At 37.4% G+C, this 17,726-nt stretch overlaps 1 protein-coding gene across 1 annotated transcript; it reads left to right on the top strand.

The window, feature by feature from the left end:
- The first annotated feature begins 4,087 nt into the window (after positions 1 to 4,087).
- LOC143658408 (vomeronasal type-1 receptor 1-like) lies at positions 4,088 to 16,652 on the top strand. Its single transcript, XM_077130483.1, has 2 exons — positions 4,088 to 4,139; positions 15,700 to 16,652. Exons 1-2 carry the CDS (start codon positions 4,088 to 4,090, stop codon positions 16,650 to 16,652), a joined length of 1,005 nt encoding a protein of 334 aa, XP_076986598.1.
- Positions 16,653 to 17,726: the final 1,074 nt, after the last annotated feature.

The following is a 17,726-nucleotide window of genomic DNA, read 5'->3' as shown; positions in this document are numbered from 1 at the left end:
AACAGGGATATTGTGTTTTGTCATTAATTTAGGTCTTGTCATTTATTTAGGTCTTCCTTTACTCCATTCAATAATGCTTTACAATTTTCAGTGTATATAAGTCCTTCACATCTTTGGTTAAATATATTCCTAAGTGTTTTATTCTGTGAGGAGCTATGGTGGGGGGAATTTCTTTTTAAATTTCCAGTTTGGAATATTCTTTGATGGTGTATAGAAACACCTGATTTGTGTGCGTTAATCTGGTGCCTGCAACTTTGCTGAATTTGTTTATTGGTTCAGATAGTTTTCTTGTAGATTCTTTGGGATTTTCTACATATAGGATCATTACATCAGCAAACAGAGATAGTTTTATTTTCTCCTTTCCAACTTGTATGCTTTTTTTTCATGTTTGATTGCTTTGGCAAAGTCTTCTAATACAATGTCGAACAGCAATCATGGGAAATAAGACAAATCTTTGTTTTATTTCTAACTTCAGGGGGTAGGTTTCAGTCTTTCAAAATTGAAATTGTATTTTTTTCTGTAAATTTTTTTAAAGCTATAGTTTTTTTTGCTGGTTTCTGGTAATTTGATTTTCTTAAGATTATTTTGAAAGTTAATTTCCTTCCTATATAAACTTTTGCCATTGATTGGGTTTATGTTGAAGGTTTCCTTTGGTACTAGGTTCATCAGTATTTCACAGCCAAACCAGGGTCAACATCCCAGGGGGTGCAGACCCATACCAAAGTGTACTGGAGAGAGTGTCAGGAAAGTGTCTTCTCAGACTGCACTTTCCCAGCCTTCCCAGGCTCTTCAGTGACCTATTCCCTACAATCTCACAAAAGTAAATTTTTTTTCTTATCCTTCTGACTCTTCTGTCTCTACAGTAAGTGGAATAAAGGCCCTGTGATGTTGTGGGCCCCTGTTCAGAAAGGGCCAAGTCTTGGGGTCCCTGCTGTCTTATTTCGCAGGCCATCAGTTGAAACAAGGGCCTCCCTGTCTCTCCCAGATCTCTGCAGCTCCACTCAGCAAGACCCAGACATTTTCAGAGCTGTGGACTTCAGGAGTGTAGGAAGGGCATCTGGGGTGACAGTGGAGCTCAGTCATCAGCCACAACTTGTTTGTTTGTGTAAACCGTGGGGTGCTAGATTCCGAGGCTCCTATGCAGACAAATTCAAAGCTGCGAGACCCAGAGGATCACCCTCTCCAGCTAGCTGCTGAAAACGGATTCTGCTGCCTCCCACACTTTTCCAGAGAGAAGGGCCTCCTTGTTTCCTCTACATGGGAGCAGTCAGCCAGATGAAAGCCAGAAGTGCCAGGTGCTGCCATCCTCAGGGGTCAGGGATAGGTGCCAGATTCATTGGTGTAGATCAATGTCTTACCACAGTCTCTGAGTTTGCAGGACCAACGGATCCTTGGGTTTCTTGGCTGCTGTGAGGACAGTCTCTAGGCTGCAGGACAGAGAGGGTTAACTTCACTAGCCAAAAGTTTACCCAGGATTGCCGTGTCTGCCAGCCTCCAAAGAGGGGGACAGGAGATAAGAACCAAATTGGAGACCAGTCTCTCAGTCTCAGTTGCAAAGATTAATGGAGCCACCAGCTTCTGAGCTTCTGCATGACAAAGCTCTAGGATGCAGGACCAAGAGGTCCAACCTTTCTGGCTTTCAGTTGGAGTAGGACCGTGTAGCTGGTGAAAACCAAGCTGTCTCTCAGCTACTGGGCTCAGGGAGGGTGAGGGTGCAGTGCCTGAGCATGAGGTGACACCCTGAGCTCATTCACTACAATTTCTCAGACGTCATCACCTCCTAATATGTTGCAGTGTTCCGTCCCAGGTTTCCTAAGTCCCAGAAATCACTGCTTTGGATAATTCCTAGGGTGCTTATACTTTAGGTGCTTTTGTTGGATTAGTGAGCTCTGTCTGTCCTTATTCCACCATCTTTCTGAAACTTCCCTAGGTTTATCTTTGTTGGGAGGTTTCTGATTACTAATTCAATCTCTTTACATGTAAAACATCTGCTGAGCTCTTCTATTTCTACTTGAGATAAATTAAATTTCATGTTACTCAGAATTTGCCCATTTTTCTAGATTATTTAATTTGTTAGCATACAATTGTTCATAGTCTTCTCTCATCATTCTTTTAATTTTGGCAAGATCAGTTGTAATGTGTCCCCTTTCATTCTGGGTTTTAGTTCTTTTGTCCGGTCTCTTGTTTTCTTTGTCAGTCCGTCTAAAGGTTTGACAATATTCTTGAGCTTTCAAGAACGAACTTTTTGTTTCATGGATTCTCTCAGTGTTTTTCTATTGTCTATTGCATTTATCTAAACTCTAAATTATTCCTTCACTTCTACTTACTTTAGGTTTAGTTTACTCTTCCTTTTCTACTTCTTCTGGTTGTAAAGTAAGGTTATTTACTGGGATGCAGTAAGGACAGTCCTCAGAGAGAAAATTATAGGTGTGAGTGCTATAAAGAAGAAAAATTTTGTTTATTTTTATGCAGTAGTCTTTCAGGGGTCTTCATATTGCATAATTTTCATTGATTTTAATATCAGTAAAAGTGGAAACATGGAACATGCTTCATGGGGTTGACAATGCCTTCTTTAACAAAAGGGAGAAAAATCAAACAAAATAAAGTGTCAGTAGCTAAGAGATTTCAAATAGAGTTGAAAGTTCATTTTGGAGTTTACTCTTATTCAGGCTTCATCCAAATATTGCGAATTGCCAGAGTATGACACATAACCAACAGAGTATTCCTGAAACCCTAAAGGATACACTGTGTGCTATCTAAAACTCTATAAAAGTTTTACCTACTAAAGTTCTTTTTTCAGAAACTTAAAGCACCCACATGGCTCCTATGCCAGATAAGCCCTGAAACCCAAAGGGGCCAAACTCTCCACAACCTAGTTCATTCCCCTAAGCCATGTCATTGATAACCCCTTCCCACATGAAAATGTTAGAGTAGGCAGAGCTCCATCATGCCTAAAGAGTGGGAGAAAGTCAAAGGTGATGGTAGAGCCATACAGAGAAGGTAGGGTTTAACAAATGAGCATGACTGCTGAATCATTACATTGATATTTCTTTTCGTCTCCAGTATCTTAGAGTAACTAGAAGGTAAAACCTAAAATTCTGGAATCGTAACTCATACCAAATCTGAAATCTTTTCTACAACAAATTGTTGCAATGTGTTTTGAAGTTTATTGCTTTTTTCATCTATACGTTATTTTTCACAGAAAAGAATAAAAAATATTTCTTCTAGCCCTCTAGTGGTTTGACAATAGATAGAAGGATAAATCTGGAAAAAAAATTATGAAAATAAAACACCTCAGTAATCTCTGCATGTGACCAGCAGGGACAAGGAGCTAACCAGAAAGTACTCTGCTTTCATAAATGTGTCCTTTAAAGTTAAGAATGGTGGCAACTTATGTGTGTGAAGACTTCTCAAAAACAACAACAATGTATTGATAAACCTCTCTTATACATGGTACATGAACTTTACGGTTGAATGTTGGACATGATTCCCAGGAATGAGTCTGGACCTGGCATCATGGATTGACAATGCCTTCCTGACCCACAGGGGAAAATGAAGCATAATAAAATAAGGCAGGAGTGGCTAACAGAGATAAAATAGAATTGAGAGCCTATTCTGGAAGCTACTCTTATGCAAGCTGCAGCCAGACATTGCTAATTGCATGGCTTGCTGGATCCCAACCAACATCACTACTGTTAACTCCTAAGAATACCTGCAGCTCAAACAGACTTTATAAAAGTTAATGCACTAAGAATACTTTCCCAGAACCTATAACTTCCAGAGGGTTCTGAGGTCAGATAAGCCCTGAAACCCAGAAGGACTAGCCTCTCCAAGATTATCAACTAATTAAATCCCTTTATCCTTTATTGTTAATACCCCGTCTCAACATGAAAGAGTTAGAATGGGCATTGCCCAAAGATCCCTATTAGCTGGGAGAAGGATCAAAGGAGAAGGAGGAGGAAGGGCCACCACCCCTGGCTTTTACCCTTCCCATCCTCCTCTGATGCCATGACCCATGCCCTGTGAGGGGTGTCAGCAACAAATGGGTAGCATGCTCTAAGAGATTTGGCTTTGCTATGTCCTGGCCATGCATGGTGGATCAGAGCAGGAACCAGAGCGTCTCTTTCTTCGGCTGGTTGGTAGGGTCTGAGGAACCCTTCTTGTTTTTTGGGGACATCATTGTTAGGGCTGGGCTCCACTCCCTGGTGGAAAAAATCCTTTTACTTCACCAAGGGAGCCTTGCTGGTAGCAGCTGCGAATCTGCTACACGAACTCCTGGTCATTAGGAAACAGCAAGAGATTCACTGCAAAGATGCTATTATTTGCATCAGTTTGCAAGATGTTATACAAGTAAGAATTCCCAAATGAAAATATACAAAAGAGGGATTGACAGAAATGCTGTGTTTCCAGTATTGTTTCACCATCAATATGTGTACTTGTGACATATGTGTACACCTCTTCTGAAAATTTATTGAACTGTAGACTTATAATTTGTGAAATTTTTATGAGTATTACACTTAAATGAAATTTACCAAAAAGTTACATGCTGAAAATTCTCATTGGCCACTCAGGTGTGTCATGCAACCTTAACAATTTTCCCCACCATGTCTGCTGTTCTCTTTCCAAGACCACTCTTCATATATCTACCTTCATTTCCACTCCATTCTTACATTGTACTGATCCATCTTGCTCAGCAAACAACCTCATATTGTACTTCTTTAGGAAAATGGAAGCAGACAAGAAGTTCCCACTATATGCACACCCACATTGACAAGTGTGGTTGGAGGGGTACTGATATTCTCTTTCTTTCTTCTCTCTCAGAACTGAAGGGGAACTGTCCCTGTTATACTCAAAATGTGATGCATCAGGTGGGCTCTGGATCCTATTTCCCCTTATCAGCTAGATGGGTTTACTTTTGCTATTTTTCATGTTCTCTCTCTTCTGTCATCTATTTTACTTCGTTGCTGACCTAGTCCCATCAGTATACCAATTGACAGCATCTCTCTTGAAACAAAAACTCTCTGACTCCATCACCCACTTTCAGCCCCATTCCATTTTCTGACACAACCCAAACCTCTTCCACATGAACTACTCCATCAGACTTGCAGTTCTCAGAAATTCTCCTGTCAAGGTAAATGTTGCCTCTCTCTTATCAAGTCCAGCAGTCATTCCTCTGCCCTCAGGTCACTTAATCTCTCAAGTTTTCAATAAATTGGTTAACTCATCTACCTCCAAATCACACCCTTCCAGCCAAGATCTTCCTTAAATTCCAGTTTCATATTTCAAACTTTTTCCTTGTAATCCTAATTTGAATCACTAATAGGCACCTTAATGTACCTTAAGCTCAACTAGTTCTCCCTATCCTTGCACCAAATATGTCCTTCCCTTAGCCTCTTCCATCTGTGTAAATAACATCAGCATCTTTTCATTTTTTGGCCAAAAGTGTGCCATTTTCTGCACTCGCGCCATCATTTCCATGAACTTTTATCCCATACTTTATCAAGTGCCATTCACAAGCCAAACTCAAAGCAGAACCTAGCTCTAAGTGTAAAATATCAAAATTTCAGAAGAATGCATGAGAATCTTCACAAACTGAATTAAAAATTTCTTAGATACAACACCAAAACAGGATTTCTTCTGCAACATAAACATTATATACTGGGTTTTATCAAAATTAAAAATGTTCACTCTTTAAAGGATTCTGTACCATAATCAATAGACAAGCCACATATGTTGGAAAGTATTTGCAACCCACATTTTTTATAAATGACTTGTTTCCAGTATACTTGTAGCACTCTCACAACTCAATGCTAGAAAATTTTCAACAAAAATTGAGTAAATATTTAAATAGCCATTTCACCCAGAATATATAGAAATGGCAAGTAAGCATATGTAAGCATGGTCATTAGATAGTAGGGTAAAGTGATGAAAACACAATGAGATACCTATTCAAATGGCTACAATTTAAAGGGTTAATGATACCAAATGATGGTGGGGATGTGGAAGAACTTATACTCTCTTATGCAGCTATTGGAATGGTACAGCTACTTCAGAAAAGAACTTGCCAGTTTCCTATAGAGTAAATACATGGACTTATCATTTGAGCTAGCAATCTATTCCTGGGTATTTATCCAGATAAAATGATAATCCGCGTTCATACACACACATACACACACACACACACACACACACACACACACACACACAAACAAAAAAACTCCCAAAACCCTAAGAAAGTGCTTATAGTGTGCTTATTCATAATCTCAAAAAATGTGAAAAACTAATCCAGTATGCCTAAAATGGAAAACGGATAAACCTAGGGTATATCCATGAAATTGGATGTTAATCAGCAATAAAATAATGAACTACTAATACAAACATTGACCAGGATGAATCATACATACATTGTGCCAAGCAAAAGAATTCAGGCTCAAAGGATGCATGCTGTTTAAATCCATTTATTCGACACTCTAAGAAAGTGGATCTCTCAAACTCTAAGTCAGAGGTCACCTTTATGCTTGCCAAGGCACTTTCAGGTCATGTTGGACCCCTTCCTGATTAATAAGTCAGATGCTGTGGTTGATTTTACTCCAAAACTAAGAAACTTGGAAAGAAAATTTATTACTCATCCTGGGATGACTGGGGAAGGCAGGTTTTGCATAAGCAGGTCCAGATGGCATGATGGACGCAGAGAGAGAGAAAGAGGGTGGGTCCATAGCAGCTAGTGAGGCAGGACTGAGCAAAAGTTTGCGTGATTGGGCTGGAGGTTTGAGATGTTTGAAGAGCTTACCAGTGTCAAAGAAGGAAGCATAAACAGCTTTCTTATCAGCTTGTATCCATTTAGGACAGAACGGAAAGAGAGAGGGAGGGCTTTAAAGCTGTTAATAGCCAAACGTAAAAAACTGAGTCAGATTATTACATAGACTCTGTGGGTTGGGGGAGGATTGACTATGAATGGGCACAGAAGATTTTTTTTTTTTGCATAATGAGGCTGATCTAAATCTTGATTTTGGTGCTGATTACATAAATATAAATGCTGTTAAAACTTGCAGAATTTTACATTAAAAAGGATAAATTTTGCAGCATGTAAAATTATACATAAAAATGAAGAAAAGAATAAATGCAAAGAATGGATAATATTTTAAATATGGTGCTCAAGAAACGTCTCTAATAAAGTGACATTTGCCTATTTACTTGAAGGGAATGGGCAACAAGCACTCTATGTAGCTATTGCAGGGAAGGGGAGAACAGAGATCATGCAGAGATCTGAAATTAAAGGTTTTATGGAGTTTGCTTAAAAAAACATCAGTTGTTCATTATGGCCTGAGTGGAGATAGTGAGGGGGAGAATTGTAGGAGAAAAATTTAAAAGGTTGAGCCAAGACAGGTTCAGCGTGGGCCTCATAGGTCTTTGTGAGAAGTGGATTTAATTATTTTATTTCATTTTACTTTGCTTTATAAATGTAACAGATATACAAAACAGCAAGAAATTTCAAAGCACACCACAACAATTAGTTATAGAATGAATTTCAGAGTTTGGTATGGGTTACAGTTTCAGAATTTGAGGATTTTCCTTCTAGCTGCTCCAAGGCACTGGGGACTGAAAGAAATATCAATACACTGATTCAATGTCATACTCATTTGTTCAATCCTATCTTCTCTGTTATAACGCCAACTTCTCCTTTGATAGCTCTCCCAATCTTTATGTGTTTTTGGATGATGCCAATTCCAACTTTTTCTTCTTGGAAAAGGCTGTTGGTAATATGTAATAGGGGAATTATTACATTGTTGATGTAAAAGCTAGTTGATGTTTTGGAGAGGCTGGCCCTTCTGGGTTTCAAAACTTATCTGACCTAGGAACTCATCTGGAGGTTGTAGGTTTCTGGAAAGTAATCATAGTGTATAGACCCTTGTAGAAGCTGAGATAGAGGCTTGGGTATTCTTTAGGATTGTCAAGGATGCTATTGATTGGGAGCTGAGCTGCAAGAGCTGAGATGAGGTATGCTGAGCTGCTTGGGCTGTGCTATGTTGAGCTCTCTCATTTAAGCACCAGTCAATTAAATCAAACATCATTCATTACAGCAGGCACACCTCTTAGCCCACGGCAGATGTAATGAGCAACAGATAAAGTTCACATACCATTGGCTCATGTCCACAGCAACAGAACTAAGCATGTTCACCTGGCCAAGTTGATACCTGAACCTAACTGCCACATGTCCCAAAATTGGAAAAAAATGAACAAGACCTAGATCATTTTATCAAGCTAACATCACTCAAATACCCAAACCTGATAAAGATACTACACGAAAGGAGAACTACAGGCCATTCCCCCTAATGAATGTAGATGCAAAAATTCTCAACAAAATACTTTCAAATCGATTCAGAAGACACATTAAAAGAATTATACACTATGACCAAGTGAGGTTGGTGCCAAGCATGCAAGGGTCATTCAACACAAGAAAACCAATCAATGTAATACAATACATGAACAAATCAAAAGGGAAAAATTATGTGATCATCTCGATTGATGCTGAAAAAGCATTTGACAAAATTCAACATCCTTTTCTAATAAAAACAGTCAAAAGCTAAGAATCAAAGGAAATTTCCTCAATTTGATAAAAGCATTTATGAAAAACCCACAGCCAGCTTCATACTCAATGGAAGGAAACTGATTCCCCTAGATTGGGAATGAGTCAAGGATGACCACTGTCACTAGAATTATTCAACACTGTTCTAGATAGGGCAAATAGGCAAAAAAAAGAAAAAGAAAAATGAAAAAAAAAAAGAAAAGGAATAAAAGGCATCCAAATCAGAAAGGAAGAAGTGAAAATCTCATTATTTGCAAATGTCATGATTCTATATGTGGAAAATCCTGAGAAATCCACAACAAACCTACTTGAGCTAAGAAACAAATTTAGCAAAGTGCTAAGATATGAGAATAATGTCAAAAAATCAGTAATGTTTCTATACCCTAGTAATAATCCAATTGAGAGGCATTAAGAGAACATTTCCTTCACAATGTCAACTAAAAAAATCAGGTATCTATGAAGAATCTTAACTAACAGTTAAAGGATCTATACACAGAAAACTAAGAAACATTACCAAAAAAAAAGTCAAAAAAGGATGTAAATAGGTGGAAAGATATTCCATGTTCATGAATAGGAAGGCTAAATGTCATTAAGACATCAATTCTACCAAAATTGATCTATAGATTCAACATGATATTAATTAAATTCTGAACACCTTGCTTTACAGACTTGGAAAAGTTATTTACCAAATTCATTTGGAAGGGAAGAGGCCTAGCATTGCTAAAAATCATCCTGAAAATAAGAACAAAGTGGGAAGACCTACACTTTCCAAATTTAAAGATTATAAATCCACAGTGGTAAAAACAGCATTGTATTTGCACAAAGATAGACATACTGATTAATGGAGTTCAATTTAAAGTTTGTAAATAGACCCCCAGATATTGATTTTCAGCAAGGCCCCCAAATGCATTGAATTAGACTGCATAGTATTTTTAATAAATGGGCTGGGAGAACTGGATATCCATATACAAAGGAATGAAAGAGGACTCCTACATCAATCCCTATACAAAACTTAACTCAAATTGGGTCAGTACCTAATTATGAGAGCCCAATATCATAAAACTCCTTGAAGACAAAGCAGAAATGTTTTCAAGACCTAGAGATATGAAGTAGCTGCATGGATCTTTCACCCAAAGCACAAGCAATGAAGAAAAAAAGATAAAAGGGAATTCCTCAAAATCAAATGTTTCTGTACCAGAAAGGACTTGGTCAAAAAAGGTGAAGAGGCAGCCTATTCAATGGGAGAAAGTATTTGGAAAGCATATATTGGATAATGGTTTGATATTCAGTATATGTAAAGAACTTAACAACACAATAGCAAAAAACCTAACTGTAGAATGAGTGAATAGATGAGTAAACATTTTTCCACAGAGGAAATACAAATGGCTAGAAAGCACATGAAAAGATATTCATCTTCATTAGCTATTAGGGAAATGCAAATCAAAACCGCAATGAGATATCATCTCACACCTATAAGAATGTCTGCTTATTAAACCATGGAAACTACAAATGTTGGAGGGAATGTGGGGAATTAGGAACACTCATCCACTGCTGGTGGGAATGTGTAATGGTACTACTAAAGGGAATGTCTAGTGGCACAGCATTTGTGGAAGAAAGTTTGGTGGCTCCTCAGAAAACTAAATAACGACTTACCCTACTATCAGCAATTCCACTACTTGAAATAGACCACGAAGATGTGAAAGCAGTGACATGAACAGACATATGGATGCCAAAATTCATATTGGCATCATTCACAATTGCAAAAATATGGAAACAAAATATATATATATATATATATAAATATATATGTTACCAACAGAAGAGTGGATACACAAAATTTGGTATATACATATAATGGAATATAATGCTGCAGTAAGAAGGAATATCCTGAAGCATATGACAACATGGATGAACCTTGAGGACATAATGCTGAGTGAAATAAGCTGGACAGAACAGGATTGACAATACATGTCTTCATTCATATGAACCCCCTACAAAATATAAACTCACAGTCTTAAAATGTAGAATATAGGGTACCTAGAGATAGAAGCTAGAGAAGGGGGAGTTGTTACCTCATATGTACAAACTTGATTATGAGGATGAAGTTAAATGTATAAGAATAGGAGCAGTGTTAATAGTACATTAGTGGATTATAGGTAATATAATCCTTCATGAGAAGGTGAATATGATTGGAAGGGTTTGTTTAAAGCCATGTACTTCATGGATTAGCACTACAAGTAACATTAAATTAAACAGTAACCATGGTGTTTGTGGGAAGATGGCAGAGTAGGATGCCATAGAAACCAGCCCCTCCACCAAAAGATCTAATGAACTGGCAGCGACTCTCTGAATCAACTATTTTGAAATTCTGGAGTCTAGTGGATCACCTGAAGTACCAAGGGAAGAACTAGAGGTAGAGGTTTGTAAATTGAGGTAAAAACTGGTGAATTTCAGCCTTTGTGTAGTGACTACCACCTCCCCATCTGTCACCACATGGCAGGCAGCACTGGAGACTGCAGTCTTGGTGCAGCTTGCTGGTACTAGGGTGGGCTTTATGTCTTAGGGTGAAATAATGAACATTGGTAAGAGAACATTGTTAAAGGTTATATTTACATAGGTTAATTAATAACTTGTATTATTGTACATTTGTTTTTTAACTCCTTCTGTTCCATATGACTGAGGAGGAGACTGGGCAAGATAACATTTAAAATCTATGTTAATGGATACACATTGTTTAAAAGTATATTCTGAGACAATGTAAAGGAGGAGAACAGAGATATATGAGTGGAGAGTTTACACACTACTAAAACTAGGTTGGTTCTAATTGAACTTGGTGGTTATTATTTTAAGATCTTAATCATGATTACCAATGAAACCAATAAGAAATATCTAAAAATATAGGAGAAAAGGAAAGAGAGAGGGAATAAAATGCTATGGTACATAAAAAGCAAGTAATCTGAAAAAGGGCATTAATAGCTTAATTGAAGGACAGAAAACATACAAGATACACAGAAAGCAAATGGTTGAGTGGCAGAAGTAAATCCTCCCTTCCAAGTTATTACCTGAAATATCAGTGGTTTAAACTCCCTTATTAAAAGACAGAGATTGGCAGATTGGATGAAAATCATGATCCATCTATATCCTGCCTGTAGAAATGCACTCTAAGTTCAAAGACACTCGAAGTCTGATCACTTTTTCTACTTTTTAAAGTTTCTGTATGGGGTAATGCTGAATTTCAGAACTTCAGAGCTCTAATACTGTGCCATAGGTGTCACATAAATACCCAAAGTTTCAGGGAGTGACAAGGTTATTTGCAAATAGATCAGTGTCCCAGAATTTAGAAATAACAGTTACAACTCCAGAATAGATGTGAATGCTCTAAGAGCTGACAGTCTAGGACCCTCTGCAACAGGCCCTGACCTGATAACCTTTACTCTTAACTTCAGTCCTTCAAGTTGGTATATTATAGTTAGTCCACATGAGTGAGGCATAATAATATTTGTCCTTCTGTTTCTGACGTTTCATTCAACAAACCGTCCTCAAGCCTCATTCACCTAGTTGCATGACTCACAATTTCATTCCTTCTTGCAGCCACTCTGTAGTCTGTTGGATGTAAACATCACAGTTCCCTGTGCTATTCCTCACTTGTTGTACACTTTGTTCACCTCCATCCATTGTGAATCATGAAGACAACCCCATAAACCCAGTGTGCAAATGTCCATTCATGTCTTAACTCTCAGTTCCTCCAGTTATATGCCTAGCAATGGGGTTGCAGGATCTTATAACAACCCCACCCCAGCCTCCTTTTATAATGTGCTGTTGGTTTCAGTCTGCTATTATTTTGTTGAGGATTTTTGCATCTATATTCATAAGATATATTGGTCTGTAATTTTCTCTTCTTGTGGTATCTTTGACTGGTTTTGTTGACCTCAAAGAATGAATTAAGGAGTCTATCATTCAGTTTTCTGGGAAAGCCTGAACAGAATTTGTATGAATTTTTCTTTGAATGTTTGGCAAATTTCCCCTGTGAATCCATCCGGTCCTGTGCAGTTATTCAATTGGGAAGTTTATGGTACTGATTCAATCTCTTTACTAGTGATTGTTTTGCTGAGATCGATAATTTCTTCTTGAGTCAGTGTAGTCTGTTGATTTCTAAGACTGTGTCCATTTCATCTAGGTTATTTCATTCGTTAGCAGTTCATCATGTTATCTTCTCATAATACTCTCAGTGGTCTCAGATATAGCAAAAATCATATTTTGGAGACAAAACCATAAACTTGATTAAGAATGCTGCAGAACCACGTCAGTAGTTTCCTTTTCTGACTTGTTAGATCTCAGTTTCCTTTAATTAGGTTTTATTGATTTATTCAAAGGTAATTTCCCTTCCAGCTGTTTCTGCCACTCCTGGTGGATATTTTATTATACACTTTTAATAGCTTTTAGTAATTTGTACAAATCATGGCTAATCTTCAGAGATAATCTCTACTCCCTGCGCAGACACTGTCACTGCTATTGCAGGAGAAATGATAATCACTACCCAGGAGGAGATGAGATCACCGTGTTCCAACCTTTATCTCAAGGTTTGAATGCCTTCTTTCCACACCTGCACACATGCTACCCCTGTACTCAGTGTCCTGGAAGAAATGTTAATTTGGTAAGTGTCTATTTTTTTTTCCAGATGAGTATCAGATTGGTGGCTTGATTTCATCTCAGAAAATCCAGTATATGAAAAAATAATTCTGATTTTAAGATTGGAAATAAAACAACATGCACACAGGACATGTAGTCTTTGAGGGGGCCACAGGCGTATTACCATACTAGCCTATTAAACTCACAGCGTTTCTCAAAAGGTGCTGCAGTACAAGGCAGGTAACTAGCAGCATTAAACTGATGATGATGAGGTCCCAGCTGCTAAGCAAGCACCTGGTATCTGAACGACGGTTGCTATTATGAGTTTGTTTTTGTTCTGATTATTTTTGCTTTAGCGGGATTAGGTTGGGCTCAATGTAGTATGCTTTTAAACCTCTTTTCCTCAGTAGAAAAGTGCTAACATTTATTTTGCATCTAGAGATGGAAGTCTCATTGTATTTTCCATATTAGGAAACCCAAACCTTTCAGAAACAAATGTATGGCTGAAGATGATGGGTTCAGAGGCAAGGGACTAATTAAGGACTTTAAGGTCTGCTGATATAAGAATTACTTTGGCTTTTAACCAGATTTTGAAAGTGTCTTGCTATTTTTATTTTTCTATTAATCTTTTACTTTCTCCAACTTCGGAAATAATTATCTACCAAACCAAAAAACAAACTGAGCTTTTAAATACTGTGACTGAAAAAAACATTCTGACCGGAGATCCTGTTTGGTGGGCAGGTTTATCTCCCTCTGCCTGAAAGGAGGCTGCCCTTAATTTAGATCTTTCCTGTGCCTCCCTGGAACCCCTAATCTCAGTTGAAAATTGTGAAGATTTATTGTTCAGTGCCTGTCTGCAGTTCTTCAAGGTACTACTGATCAATATCCAAAGCAATGTCAAGACTCACAGGCTCCTGACATGGGCCAGGCTTTTACAAACTTTATTAATTCCTTCAAAACATTTTCTCATTTATGTCTTTATTGTTTAAATTCAATTAGGATTTCTCCTTCAAATCACTCTCAGCTTTTCCCCTTCTCATAGTTTACGTTCCGTTTAAATTCTCCTATGTCTTATTTCATCAGTGATTTCTTCAATTTCTCTTTTCAATTAGGTGGTCTTTTTAAAATTTTAAAGTTAAGTGAAAATTTTGAATTTATACAAATGTGCCTTAAATTCAGATGAGTGTTCACTCAACCTTCTTCCCACCTCTCACAGAGGCTTAGCATCTTCCTATTCAGGAAGGGAACACCATTGTACTGGGACCCTCTCAGAGCAGTTTTCCCTCATTTCCAAACATGGATAAAATTCTCTCTTAACTCACCTCTGTCTGATCAACTTATTGAATTAATAAATCCTTCTCTGCATTCCCTTTGTGCATTTTTTCTGATGAGTGTTCATGGAACAGGAATGGTCATCACTAGTGCAGGACATCCTCTGACTCTCACAATTCCCTCCCCACGGGTTGAAAAGCAAGTTCACCAAGAGGGCAGTGCTCTTTATTTCACTGATCATTGTATGTAAGGAAAGTAAAACAATGGAAAGATGAGTGTGGAAAAGTTCAAAATCCTAAATTGAATATCCTAAATTGAATATGCTTAAAAGCACATAGAATTAAGTTCTCAAAAATGCTACTGAGTACAGGCAATGGTGGTACAGTGGCAGGGTTTGTCCCTGCCATGCTGGAGACACAGGTTTGATTCCTGGTGCTATCCCTGCAAAAAAGAGAATGCTATTGAGTTAAAAATGGGTGATAAAACTAGTGTAACTTGTGCAGATATTCATATGTTCTGCTTTTCAAATAGTTTAACAAATCATTAGCATCCCAGTCAATTTAAAGATCTCCAAATTGTAAATCATATTTGGGGATTTCTTCTTTTTTTAAAGATAAGATAAACAGGAAGTTTCTTTCAGAGGAAAGTAAATCTGCAATTAAATTTCCACAAAAGCACAGATAGCATTTATGAAACCTAGAAAGTCATAACCTAATTAGCATCTTCTGATCATTAAATTGTACCTTGATGATTAGAATTTTAAGAATTGATGTTCAAATATATTAGCTGTCTTGTTTCCTCTTTTGGCTTAAATATTTAATAACAGTAGTAAGAGTGCTTTGGTCTCCTGGTTTTTTTCTGGTACACATTTAAAAATGTCCATTATGTTTTATTTTTAATTTTTTGGAAGGTATCCTTGACCTTAGAGTAGATTTATATATAAAAGTTTTAATTCCGGTAAGGATGATTTATGTGCTCTGGTTTGGCCTATGATTGGTAATGGTTTTCCTGGACCAAGATTATAAGTATACACTCCATTATTTTCTAGTAAAAACCTTCATTGAATAGGTCTTGGACACATGGGCCCATTTCAAGTTAGAAAATATTAGTTAGGCTATGTGCTGGAAATTTCTGGTAATGGTGATGGTTAAATATATTCATTTCTTTCGCTACTGATTCCTCTGACTGCAATTAAAATCGGTGTCCTCTAGGTGTTGATGTGATGGAGTCTGCTAAATTGGAAATGGGAATTATCTTCCTCATACAGACAGGAATTGGCATCCTGGGAAATTCCTCACTCCTTTGTTTATATAACTTTGCTTTGCTTACTGGAAAGACCTTTAGACCCACAGATCTGATTCTCAACCAACTGGTCTTAGCCAACTCCTTGATTCTTTACTCCAAGGGAATCCCTCAAACAATGGCAGCTTTTGGATTGAAATACTTCCTTGATGACACCAGATGTAAACTTCTCTTCTATTTTTACAGAGTGGCCTCAGGGGTTTCCTTCACAACTACCTGCCTCCACAATGGCTTCCAGGCCATTAAGCTTGATCCTAGGGTTAGTAGTTGGATGGAGCTCAAGATTAGATCCCCAAAGTTCATTGGCTTCTGCTGTTTCCTCTGCTGGATCCCTCATCTCCTAATAAATTTATTGATTCCTGTGAGAGTGAAAGGTCCATTGAAAGCCAAAAACTTCAGTTTGATAAAAGATGATGTACACTGCTCTTGGCCGAAAACAGAGAAATCTAAAGCTGTTTATACACTAATGTATTTTTGCACTGACATCATGTGTTTGATTTTCCTGGTCTGGGCTTGTGGCTCCATGGTTCTCATCCTGTATAGACACAAGCATCGAGTCCAACATATTCACAGGAACAGTCTTTCCCCCAGACCTTCCCTTGAGGCCAAAGCCATCCGCATCATACTCATCCTGGTGAGCTCATTTTTCTTCTTTTACTCAGTGTCTACTATTCTGATGCTTTGGATGACTGTAGATGGAAATCCAGGCCAGTGGAGGGTGAACATCTCTGTCTTTGTGTCCTCATGTTTTCCAACAGTCAGTCCCTTTTTTCTCCTCGGCAGTGACCCCAGAGTCTCTCAGTGCTGCTTTGCATGCTGCAAAAAGAAAGCGATTTTACATAATCTGGTTGCAGTGCTTTGAGTCAGTCCAATCTAGGATATTCAGTCTTTTATTTCATTGTTTTGTAATACTCAAGGAATGATTATGTGCCAGTTACTCTGCTAGGAACGTGTGATACTGTGGTGAAGGCACTGATGCCCCTTTCCACAGAGATCTTGTTATAGAGATGAAAAGAGATTGAAGTATGAATATGTGCAAGTAGCTGTACAAAGATTATGTCGTCTAAAAGTATCTGGTTCTTCAGTGAGGAAATTCAGGAAATTCTGCAGTTATGTAATGGAATCAAATATCTGAATTTGGAGATATGGAGAAATTCTCTCACCAAGAGTCTTATACAGATTCCTTGAGTATTTTAAGGTACTATAAGAGCATTATTGATTCAGCTGCTTCTGACTGAAGAAAAATAATCTGTAGGATCCCATGTTAGTAAGGAATTGAAGCCTAAAGAGAGTGGTGAAAATTTCATATGGATTTGGTGTGTACAGAAAGATGGAGAGAAGCTGAAAGGGAATGTGATGGTTGATTCTGGCAAAGCACTTAGGGCAGGTTAAGAAACCTGAAATTTCCTTCAAAAAATAACAAGCCACGAACGGACTCAATCAGGCAAGTAAAAATGCTGGTCCATATTTATACAAAAATTTTTCATAGAAATCATTCATAAAATAGTTCATTGAAAATTCATTTTGATTAATAGTATTAACTGTTATTATAGTTTCAATTAAAACTGTTGAAAATTTTTTTTGAAGAAAATTTATTATACATTTCTAAAGTCCAATTTTAAGTATTTAGCTTATTTACAAAACATGTTTTCTCAGCACTTTTCACCAAAAAGAAACATTTCAAAAAGCCTTACTACTACAGCATATAAAATGTTTTTCTAAAGTTCCACTTTGGTAAATTGACACAACTTTTGTTTAGTTTAAAGTTTCAAGTTAATCTTTTGTCATGCAAAATTCCCTGGTGTATTGTGCAAGTTATTTTAATTTGCCCATAGGAATCCTGGAATTAAAATCTATGTATTGAAATGTCTATAGCATAGATTTATATTTACACCAAAATTATGAGGCATAAAAAATTGCCTAATTACAGAATTTT

This window comes from Tamandua tetradactyla, chromosome 16, assembly GCF_023851605.1.
Source record: "Tamandua tetradactyla isolate mTamTet1 chromosome 16, mTamTet1.pri, whole genome shotgun sequence".
Lineage (NCBI taxonomy): Eukaryota > Metazoa > Chordata > Mammalia > Pilosa > Myrmecophagidae > Tamandua > Tamandua tetradactyla.
This window is presented reverse-complemented; position numbering and strand designations above follow the sequence as displayed.

Excerpts from the sequence above, each read along its gene's own strand:
- LOC143658408 (XM_077130483.1), top strand. The coding sequence starts at position 4,088 with ATGCATGGTGGATCAGAGCAGGAACCAGAGCGTCTCTTTCTTCGGCTG. Across the intron at positions 4,140-15,699 it reads TCTCTTTCTTCGGCTGGTTG|GTGTTGATGTGATGGAGTCT; the intron begins GTAGGGTCTGAG and ends GGTGTCCTCTAG.